Raw genomic sequence first — 12,326 nt, 5'->3', positions numbered from 1 at the left:
AGAATTTAATGTTTTTAAATTGTGACTTCCTATATGCTTTTGTAATTGTAAGTGAAGGTCGAAAAGTAAGTGTGGGAAGACTAAATTTGAGATGTGCTGGAGTTTCACAGTTCCCATGAAAGCACATAAATCCTTGTGTTCCTCATCACCAATCTGTTACCCTGTTCCAATGACAGCACGGCACCATCCGCTATGCAATAACCATCCCTTTTCAAGAACTGTCACTTACCAATGACAAACTACCAGAAACTCTGCCAAATTTAAATTTGTTTTTTCATTCCCCAAAAATTGGATTTTAATATTAATAACACACACCCACACCTCTCTCTCTCTCTCTCTCTCTCTCTCTCACACACACACGAAAGCAAGAAACCATTCAAGCTACCTTTCATCCTGAAGCAACCTTTTATGGGTAAGTCATACCTGCCTGGAAATATGGCATTTCATTTGTAAAATATTAGACTCTTCACTATTACCATGAGCATATTAATTAATATTCTCACAACACCACCTTGAGATAGGCAAGTATTATTCATATTTTACTGATGGAGAAAATGAGGCATAGAGAGGTTAAGTGACTTTTTTCAAAGACACAGAGTAAATCAGTGGCAGAGCTGGGACTAGAAATTGTGAGTTCCTGGCTTTCATTCTTGTGCTCAGAGCAGTAGACCACATTGTCTCCCCACCTCAGTGGGGCCAGAAACAGCCCTGGAATAGTAATACAAAACAAGATTTTTTCATTTTTGAAAAGGAGACAACCTAGAAACATTTCAAAAAATGGACAGCACAGTAAAATAAACAAATGCTGAAAGTGGTAAAGAACAATTTATAACAGGACTGTAGAAACAGAAGTTATACATAGCATTGCTTGGACCTCACAATAAAGAAACTCCCTTTATTTTGTACTAACAAAAAGGTGAGGAACATTTATTTGGATCTACAAACAAAAACTACCAGCGCTGCTTGAATTTTTATGACATTCATCATTCTTTTTAAAGCAGAAAAATCAGTAATAAAATATTTGAAATCCAATAATGTAGTAAAATGTCATTAAAAAAATCATGAATATACTGGGGTATTTATCAAGAAGATGTCATCAGTTGAGGCAGTTAACTGATGGTACAACTATTTTCAGTTATATTTCATTCTCTCTCTTCATTCCATTACTAACCTTAATGAAAACTGTTCCTGAAAGTATTTACTGAAGTTACAGATTCCTGCATTTGGGGATCAAAATTTTACTTTCTGATGAATCACTGATGTACAAAATATATCTAATTATGAGGGTTTGAGAAAGCCTTGTTGATTCCCTTCAAAGCAGTCTTGTGTTTAAGAACTGTCAACAGGGTGAAAAAAAACCCCAGGAAAAATATCACCTCCTTTTTGCGCACATTAGATGTAAGAACAATATCACATTATAGCAATGAGCTGTATTACGTAAAGGGTCAGAGTTTTTCCTAACACGCTTGTTTAGTCTTCATCTTCATTTGTGCTGTCAACAAACAGCAGTAGGTTTTTCTTTGGGGAAACCTCCAAGAAATTTTCTTTTCTACGTGGATCCTCAGAAAGTCTTTGGGGTTCAACTGCATAATTTGCTCCTTTCTCTTGCAAAACTGTGTAGCTCGCAGTAGCCAATTCTTCAGGCTGTTCTGAAAGCCTAATTGCAGTCTGCATTTTCTTTCCTAATTCCTCTATCAGTTTTCCAGGAACAGATGTAGATTGTAAAGAAGCCTTCGATTTTTCATTACTAACATCTAACGTCAAAGTGTCTGTGTCTCGCCCTAATCCATTGCAGTCAATAAGTGGGGCTGTCCTCTCCTCTTGGAGTGTGCCTTGTAGAGAATTTATTTTCCCATCTTCACTGGTTGAGGACTCTTGTTCATCTGAATCAGAGCTTTCTGTCTCAGATGATGAAGTACTGCTTGATTCTTCAGAGTCACTTGTCTCCAATTCAGAGGAAGGCAGCTGTTGCTTGGAAACAGCGCTGACAGCTTTTAACTCACTTTCTTCCTCTTGTACCAGAAGTGCAGCTGATTCCAGCTCTTCTAGTTCAAACCCTAAATGGGCCTTAGTTAGTTTGGCTTTCTGTAAGGATTCAGCAAGTGCTGCCAACTTTTTTGACCTTTAAAAAAAAAAGAACAGAACACATTGTTAAACTCTAGAAACAATATATTTCCCATTTGATAATAAGTAGCAGGGAGCTAAACATTTTTGTTATTCATTTTGTTTGCAAACAACTTCCTTCTTCAGTTACAGAATGGTAACAGAAAAGATACAGGAAACAAAGATAAAAATGATCCCTTATTCACTTGAACTGATTCACTCCCACAAGGCTAGAAAAGCAGCTACGTAAATCGTCACCTCAGCAAATTTACAGTGAATTTTTCAGAAGAAAGCACACACTTCTTTATAAACTTTGGAGATGCACTGTAATGAGAAACACCAACTGCAACTATGATGACGAAGCAACAGGAAATCTCTGCAGAGATAGTATCTATTTTTAATGTTGTAAAACTGCAGCGTTTGGCTACCCAAGGGGCTGTCATTAGCTGGTTTGAAGCAGCCTGGTAAGGCATGACTCCAGAGGGGACTAAGTCAATTGGCTTTGTCGTACCCCAAATGTAAATAGGGTAAGACAATTTTCTCGCAGTATTACCAAAAATACAGTATATTTACAGAATATATTTTGTCAGGTTCTTCTCATTGGGCTACTTGCACTATTTTTAAACTCCTATTTTTCCCCTTTAATGCCCCTTAGTTATCTGATGCCTTCAGAATTATATTACATATTTACCAACCTCTTATTACCATTTCATTCTTATCCTAATGGACACAAATTACTGTCAGTTAACATACTTCCCTAGTAAATGAGCACCTCCAAAACAGCAATGTTAACAAACCTGGGAAAGGTGGTACTGGACTTGGTTTTGTTCAACTGAATGACATAATTTGTGAAGACAAAGTAATTGTATTAAATTTAATCCATTTAAATGCACAGAAAATGGGAAATTTGCAAAATACAAAAAAAAAAAAGAATGAAAGCAGGACACAGATTTTATGGCTAAGAGAAATCTCCTACATCTCTGTTACAAATGTGTATCTCCTCTGTGCAAGTCTCACCACTTTACTCTAAACATTATTCACCCTAGGTTCATTCAATCCTGAACAGAAATAATTTCATATACTGTATTCTCAATGCTTCCTTTCTACCATCATTCTTCTAATCCCGTCTTCTTTCCCCTTCCCTCTCTAATTTCTTAAAACCCACCTCTTTAAGACGACAAATCTTCCCGTCTCATCTTTAATGAGTCTTACACCTTCCCTCGGCTGAACTGCTGATACGTGCCAAATAAATATTTATGTTAGGAGTAAGAAAATATGTTGAGTTACAAAAACAAGGCTTACTGATATGAAAACCTAAAGTGGTAAGGTTTAGACCAGTTTTTTTTTTTAAATGGTAAGTTAAAAATACAATCTTTGGGAAAACATTTGCCTATCGGTCTATTTTGAGCCATACATTTAGCAAATAAATGTTCATTAAGCCAAAAATAATTCATTTTACTTTAAAAAAGCAACAACGCCAAAAATGTAGATTTAAGAACTGATCAGATGACAATGATCTCAAACTAAGTTTTCCAAAAATGATCTTTCCTGCTATGTAAAATTTAAAAGAAAAACACGCTGCAACCATGTAACTTATTATGGGCCCTATTTCATATATGTGTGTTCTCTCTCCTATCATAGCAGCACCTGTGAACTTGTTTTAGGACGTGTTGCAGAATAAAACAGTAGTAGATTTATTTTAAATTTATTTAGTATTGTACCTAAGAACAAACTAAACAAAAAAACTGCTAGACCCTTTAGGTAAGGCCTACAATAGGGGACAACAGACATGGTAGGTCAACTTTCAGGCTTAGCACGCTCATTTAGTACAGCTGTAGCCGTAAAAATTTCTTCAAGTATTTGAAATTCAGCACATGCTTTACCAGAAAACTGTGCCATAAATTTATAAACAGAGAGAACAAAAAGTAAGAGAATGTCTTGAAATGTGGGAAAAAAGAAAACCAGGTATAAATAGCAAACATACATCCTGTTTCTTACTGTAGAGTTTTGCCTCAGACTATCAATCAACTTTTCACCACTTCCTGCAACAGCAGGTCTACTATAAATCCTGCAGTAACTGACTGGGTTTCATTTCCTCTGCCAAAACCTGCTAACCTGCAAGGCATGACACACTGACACTGGAGCAAGCAGCTGATAATGTAATACATAACTCCTGCAAGGCAAAAGTTAAAGCGCTTGTTCTCTCAGTTGAATGACTTTAAAGATCTTTATATTCTGCTTCCCAGGGGGGATAATTACTCAGTATAACATAGACTGTGCAATTTTTTTCTCCTAAAGGAATTTTATTTAAAAGGTGGGGGAAGGGGAATTTAATGCAGCTTCTTACACATTCTTACAGAGACAGTGTAGCGTTTAAAAACAAATCTTGGATTGAAACGGATTATTTGTTAACTTTCTCCATTCAAACCAAAGAACTCAGAAATTCATGTTTATGGAGAGTAATCCAAACCACATAAAAGTTTAAAAACAATTAAAAAGCACTTACAGAAGCTCACAAATAAGCCACACACTTCTCTATGTAACGCCTGATGCACATTATCCAAAATTTTCATCAACTATTTAATATACTAATTTACTTCATTAAATAATCCCAGTGCTGTTCAGTCATAACATTTCCCCCAAATCATCTTCAGCAACTTGCATTTTCCTTAAAAGTACAAAGTTACACAGGATCATAGGAACTGCCAGAGTGGATCCGATCAAGGGTCCATCTATCCTGTTTCTGCCAGTGAACAGTACCAATTGCTCCACCAGAAGGTGCAAAACGCCCTGCAAGTAGACTGTAATGAGATAACCTGCCCACCTGGTTTATTTCCTGACCCCACTATTGAGAGATTGGTTTATGCCCTGAGGAATGAGGTTTTATATCCCTTCCGGATCTCCATTTTTAAAAAAAAAAATGCTACATATTCTTGGTAACCATATAAAAATGCAATCCTTTTTCAAATGTTACTAAACTCTTGGCCTCAATGATAGTCTGCGTGCACAAACTAAATGTACATTGTGCAAAAAGTTCCCTTTATAACTTTCAAACATACTGTCTTTTAGTTGCACAGTAACCATGACTGATGCTAAAAGGAGGAATGTTTTTCTCTCTGCTGACTGTTCTTCAACTCCAGGCATGACAGCCCCTCCTTCCTCTCTTACTGCATAAAATTCAAGACAGCTGTTGTCACATGCAATGCCCTATATAATCTTATCCCCATATTTCTCTTCTCTCATTTCTTCAAGCCCTTCTTCCCAATATTCTTTGTACTTCCTCTCGTCTTCCCATTCTTCACTTTCTGGTTTCTATCATCCAAATTCTTCCCTGCCAAGTGCACCTCCTCCACAGCCCCTTCAAATCACTCCTTAAACCCTCCTCGCCAAACAATCCCACCTCCCTCCTTTTTAATATTCTCCACACCCTCCCTTCTCTCAACTCCCAAGACTGCTGGCTCTTTATGGATGAAATATGTCGTATTTAAGTTTGTAGAGGGCCAGATAAATTTACAACACTCCATAAATTTTATTATTAATACATAATAATTATCTGTGCCCCAGAGTATCTAAAGCTCAGAGTTCAAGAAGAAAATATATGGTAATATGTTTTGGCTCCTTCATTTGCATTATGCTACTTAACAAAAATGTAATACTATGGCTATAAAGAAAGGGTTTATTTCTCTGAAGCAGCAAATACTTGTCCCCGCCACTCTTTACGCAGGTACAAGTACATACTAAACAGTGAGTCCACTTATGAAAGAGTTGGTGACTGACAGGGGCAGGTCAGGAAGGAATAAATACTCTCCTACAGGATAGGTACAAGACTGCAACAGAAAATATACTCACTCTCTGACAGCCTTGGTTTAATTCCTATGAACTAATCTACTTCAATAGTAATGTAATGAATTTAACTGATTTCCATTGCATAGCTGTTGCTAAAAGATCCGTACTAACCCTTCACATTGAAAGTTTTACCAAAGTTGCTGAGAGATGACATGTTCTCCACCTGCATCATGTGCTACAAGGGAAAGGAGATAAAAATGACACAATGGACCCCAATACTTTCTATTAAAAAAATAAAGCAGTTATGAGTACTCCGACTAGATTAGGAAATGCTCTCCAAAGACCAACAATTTCACCTGTCCCCTCCTGAACTATGCGGTTGACTTACTGTAACTCTTTATGTGCATGGTTCTGTGGAGCCGTTGGAATGCTTACGGCAGATAAACACAAGGGCTCAGTTCCTGAGCTGTGGTCAAGAAGTTCTTGGCGCAGCTCAGGACAAGGTCGATGCGGGTGCAGACTTTAAGCTACTGTCCCCTAATCCTGGGCCCATTTGCAGCAGCCTAGGGGCTGTTCTAAGTTCTGTTGACTGCCAGCAACCCCAAAGGGCTCTTATGGCAGGCAGGGATCATGAGGGTGCAGAGCCACCTTGGCTTCAGTAAGGGGATAGTAGCATCTGCACTATGGAGACTCTTTGATACTTAGTGATCCCTATACATAGGGGGATCCTAGAGCGGCAGTAATTTTAGCATTGTTAGGACAGCTTTGTGCTGGTGGAGTGCTGCAAAATTGCCCTAACATACCTGAGGAATAGCCCGAGGAATAGCCCAAGGAATAACATTTTTCTTGTTGTTGGACTGCATGCATTTCAGAACCCCACATCTACTAACGTGCATGATGTGTAATCACACAAAAGCAAGGAAAATCAGAGTTCATACTGGCATCCTATTCTTGTTCTGCTAAATGCAGCAACTCACGCGATTAAATGACACTGGAGATGTATCTAAGAGCCCTGTGGTACAAACTAAGTGGGATGACTATCAGCTTTACCACAGCGTGGCCTGCAAATGAAAAAATGGGTTTGTGCCTTCCCCCCCTTCTTTATATCATGTACAAAGAAGGGCTTTTCCCCTGCTTGTCTTGTCTTCCCCCTTTTTCTGGAAGAGGGCCTGAGATCTGGAATAGGAGTTTGTTTAGCACTCACTTAAGGACTAAAAGATTCTTTCCTCCCAACTGTGTCAGATATTTGAGTTCAATAGATTTTCTACAGTCTGAAAAATCCCTCTTCCTTTCAGTTACTCAGATTTCATTTTCTTGGTGCATGTAATGTCTTACTCCTAGGAGTGCTCCAGTCGTCCATAGTCTCTTCCAGGAAAACTGGAGTGTACAAAGCTGAACTTTCTAATTGTAAAAAACAAGCAGAAACCACTTCCCACTTTCAGGCCTTCTTTATATATCATAAAGCAGCATAAAAAAAGCACAATGGCTATTTTTCCTGTGTAGGTTCAGTTTAAATCTTCCCTGCAATTGATTGATCGTGCTGCAATGTTAGCATTATTTAAACTTGATTTTTTTGCACGCTATTGTCTTTGTTTTATGAATGGTAGATTAAAACAGAACAATGAACAGAAGCAGTACAGAAACACCTGATGACAATGCATCTGAATCAGGAATAGGCTGACTTCATCAGCTGCATGCTTGATATTTGAGATAGGTTGGAAAGGAGGTATCAAGAAAAACAAGAACTTCCTATATTTTTAAGAAGCAGATTCCATAAATGTTATTTAGGGAGTTTCTCAGATCTATATTTTTTGTACTGTTGTATAGACTGCAAAAACTCTATTGTCTATACTGTATTTAAGGACTCTAGGACATTTTTCACAAGCACACTTTCTTAGCTATCATCACATAAAAACACACAAACTTTCTGACAAAAAGTTTTTTTTTTTTTTTAATTTTCACCTTTTAAAGTCCTTTTGCTAAAGCAATTGTGTAATCACTTTCACTGACCTGAAGAATCCCAAGCTCAAAACATAAAGAACAATGTGAACAGATGATTTTCAACAGTGACAACTAGTTAGTTAGATTCTGGATTTGTGATAGAAAGGGTGCCTTTTGGGGGAAGAAGAGGAGAGAGAGAAAGAGAATGACTCCTGATAATATGGAAAGGAAATAATGTAACTCCTCAGCCAACAAAGACAAACCCAACCTGCATTTAAAGTTCGTAAAGCAAAAGTAGGTCTCATCTATCTAAGAATATTTCCTTTATTCTGGATATTCTTTAAAAGGAAAAATATCCTATAGAAAGATCCCAAATTCTGAGCATAGCTGAAGAACCAAGAAGCAAATAATCTACTAAGATATTACTGTATATACATTATCTGAATTGTAGAAGAATTAAGGCAAGTAAAAATCTGATGGTTAGTTATGCAGCTGCCATCAGGGAAAAAAGTTTCTCTCTTCTATTTAAGAGATAAACGGAACTAAGTAGTTGTTGGCACACACATGTCAATTAGGAACTGTCAATTCATTTTATTTTTAAGGAAACAATCCACTAGCAAGGAGAATTGAATCTCAGGAATCCAGCTAGAGAGAGAGCATGGCAGTACACCTCTATCCCGATAGAACGCGACCCGATATAACACGAATTCGGATATAACATGGTAAAGCAGCGGGGAGTCCCGGGCCCTTTAAAGCGCCACCCAAGCCCCGCTGCTTTACCGCATTATATCCGAATTCGTGTGGAGCCCCAGGCCCTTTAAATCCCCACCCAAGCCCCGCTGCTGGAGTTCCGGCGGGGATTTAAAGGGCCTGGGGCTCCCCGCAGCGACTGGAGCACCGGGCCCTTTAAATCACCACCGGGGAAGCCGGTCCGAGTCGGTACACCGTACCAGACCAAACCCGATATAAAGCGGTCTCACCTATAAGGCGGTGAGATTTTTTGGCTCCCGAGGGCCACGTTATATCAGGGTAGAGGTGTACTAGAAACCTGACTCAGTGGAAGACAGCTAAACCACACTGCAGAAATCACAGCACAGGACACTTTCCCAAGCGAGACTGTGGATTTAGTTTGATAAATTGTACAGGTTAAAACAATAGCCCAGAGAACAGAAGTGACCATAAGTCATGAACAGAATGGGGGATATAGTGCAGAGTTTAGGGATCTGGTAAACATGCCCTGCTGTTTCCAAGACCTTTAGAATAGTATTTAAGATTAAAGTAACAAATATTTTAATTCTTCAATAATGATTAATGAAATCTCGTGATTACTTGAAGATATGTTCATTCAGTATGCACATTTGTGGTAATAATATCTTATTATGGTAATAGTGATCCTACATAAACATGCATAATAGATATTTAAAGCATTACACATGGTAATTATTAGTTGTCAAGACGCCAATTGCATTGGGAAAATGTTTTTAACTGCAGGTTAAATTGATAATAGGCACGTTTTATTTAATGTACAGCGTTGATAAATAGACAGCAGAGACCTCACAGGTCTTGTCCATACACCTGACGTAACAACTGGAAGACAACGCTGCAGTATTATCATCATTACATTATAAAACAGCTTTGATGTGCTAGGTGCTTTCCAAATATGCATGAAGCAAGTGACTCTGCCGCACACAGCTTATCTACTAAAAAGACAAAAACAGGTGAGTGTGGGGGAAATCAATACAGCACACAAGTAAGTAAGTAAAGATGTAGGGAAAGGAAAAGAATGTTGAGAGGAGAAGAGAGAAAAGGATGGAGAGGGATATGGGGAGCAGAGTGAGTGAGGCCAACAACAGGAGGGCAATAATGGAGGGGGAAGGAGGAGCCTGAAGCAAAGCACCAATAAGCAGACAGAAACGAAATGTCTCAATGTTCCAATTAAGGTGCAGTCTGCTCATATGACTGGAGTAAAGGGGATTTAAAGATACCCATTGCCTCACTGCAGCTAATACTGCTCCCAGAGGCTGACTTTGCTCCAACAGCTTCTGTTCTGTCTCTTGCAGCTGATGTGGCTTGGGGAGTTAAAGGGCACTTGGAACCTAGTGCCCCATACAGTTGTCCTCCTTAGCCACATCCAGGGGAGTGAGCTGCCCAGGTCTCCTCCCCCAAAGTTGCTGGCAAAGCACCTGCCTGTTTTATGGAGATTATTTTTATCATATTTTTGGAGGGGGAATGATCTGGAGGGTTATAGTTGTTGAAGATAAGTTCTGTAGGGAGGCAGGGAGAAGACAACTCCTACAAAGTGAGCCTAGATATTAAATATAAAGAATACATGCATAATTTGGGGCATCCATCCTGCCTGGGAATCCCTTGTTCGTAGTTTTTCCTAGATATTAATTTGCAGCAAAATAAAAGTAAAATGATGCACAACCTGCCTTTCTGAGTAACATATCCACCAACCAGAAATAACACTACATAGGAAAAACTAAAAGAACACAGGAACTATTGGAGCAGGCCTTTCGGTCCTTGTGGTAGATTGCCCTGTGTAGCAACACTCTTGGTTTAGTGATTTAGCCCAAGTAGCAAAACTACCTGAAAGAGTTGAAAAATCAGTTAGCAATAAATATTCTATATCAGTGGTTCTCAAAGCCGGTCCGCCGCTTGTTCAGGGAAAGCCCCTGGCGGGCCAGGCCGGTTTGTTTACCTGCCGCATCCGCAGGTTTGGCCAATCACGGTTCCCACTGGCCGCGGTTCGCCGCTCCAGGCCAATGGGGGCTGCGGGAAGCGGCGGCCAGCACATCCCTCAGCCCATGCTGCTTCCCGCAGCCCCCATTGGCCTGGAGCGGCGAACCGCGGTCAGTGGGAGCCGTGATTGGCCAAACCTGTGGATGCGGCAGGTAAACAAACCGGCCTGGCCCGCCAGGGGCTTTCCCTGAACAAGGACGGACCGACTTTGAGAACCACTGTCCTATATAATGCATGGACATTTAACCATGTAACTTACATCATCACCATGGGAGTTACCCAGCTAAATTACCGTGTGGAATATTTACACCTGTGTGTATAATAAACACAATGGCCAGGTTGGTACATCAGGCTTTGAATGCATAGCTCAGTGACATTTTGCTACTAAATGAAACAGAATAAAACTTCTTCATGTGCAGATAAAAGCGACACCTTAATGGTTTAAAAAAACCCACACACACAAAAAGATTATTCTACTGCAGCGTACGTTTGGCATGGCATTTTACAGATATATAAAAAGACAGTTCACTACCCTGAGAAGTTTACATTGTAAATTAGCCATAACGGCACGGGATGGCACAATACATGCATAAAGCAACAGTGCTTTTTTTTATAGCTATTCATTTACTGAGGTAGTTTTAACAGGTTTACAAATCCGTGCCATCCAAATATCAGGGACAAAACAATAACCATTACAACAGTGAGTATTTGTTTAGAGAACCATTATACAGTAATACAATCTTCAGATCTCTCTATTTAACAGGGTGCTACCATATCACAGGTGAGCACAACAGTGCATTCTTACTACCTATGCTTGCTAAGTCACACTGAGTTGCTGTGTGGTGCGTGGATGCTGTCATGTTGGATCGCACAAATCACATGGCTAATGTGATTTTACATCTATGTTTCCTAATATTCTGGACAAATTCTGTAACATTAGTCTGATTCTGCTACTATTTCCCACTTTCTTCTGCTTTCACTGGAGAAAGAGCCTAACTACATTACAAAAACAACCAAGCCAGGGGATCTAGTTGCAACAATGTTACCCCCAATCCCGGGTGCAGCATGGTTTAACCTGTTGTGTGGACGGGACCTGACTAGGCTGTAACCAAGGTTTAATAATCAGACTGAAGCCTTGGCTATATTTCATTATGTGGTCCTGTTACAAATAATGCAACAGGTTGAATCTATACAACAGGTTTTAATTGTGTTGTGCCTGGAGTAGGAAACCCCTAACTGGGAAACCCCTAACTCAGTTGGTTTTGTAGGGCAGATGAGCCCTATTTTAAATTAAGCCCGAAATTTAAACCTGCATTTTAAATGTTTAAAGAAAAGGCAGGCAAGCCTCACAGATGTGGCAGACTGTCCCTGGGTAGAGGCTTCGTCATATAGTTTCCCAGGGTTCCACCATCTGGGAAAATGAGTGTGTCACATTGCTAAGCAGCCATCCCGCATGGCAAGCCTGCAATGCCTCGATGTGCATTCAAATACAACATGACATCACGCTGTGCCCATCAGTATAGCTGACTGATTTTCCAAGGGCAGTTATTTAACTTATCTCCACTCTACGGGGGATCTGGACTCATGAGATTCACCTTAGAGTGAAGTAGCTGCATTATCAAGCTAAAGGCGATGTGCGTCCTGGATTGCAGGGCATTTCCAATCACCCAAGTTTTACACCATTATTGTACAAGTTACTGAGGTTTAGTGAAAAACGGGGTGAAGACAAATTGCTGCTCTTGGTACGGCCTGTT

At 39.6% G+C, this 12,326-nt stretch overlaps 1 protein-coding gene across 1 annotated transcript in view; it reads right to left on the bottom strand.

Moving 5' to 3' along the window:
* Nucleotides 1–1,470: 1,470 nt before the first annotated feature.
* Nucleotides 1,471–12,326, bottom strand: part of SHQ1 (SHQ1, H/ACA ribonucleoprotein assembly factor) — a 106,306-nt gene continuing 95,450 nt past the window's right edge. The window contains exon 11 of the mRNA XM_065408150.1: nucleotides 1,471–2,122. Coding sequence (XP_065264222.1) covers nucleotides 1,471–2,122 — 652 coding nt within the window. The remainder of the gene's footprint in view (nucleotides 2,123–12,326) is intronic.

Source organism: Emys orbicularis, chromosome 7 (genome assembly GCF_028017835.1).
Source record: "Emys orbicularis isolate rEmyOrb1 chromosome 7, rEmyOrb1.hap1, whole genome shotgun sequence".
NCBI lineage: Eukaryota > Metazoa > Chordata > Testudines > Emydidae > Emys > Emys orbicularis.
This window is presented reverse-complemented; position numbering and strand designations above follow the sequence as displayed.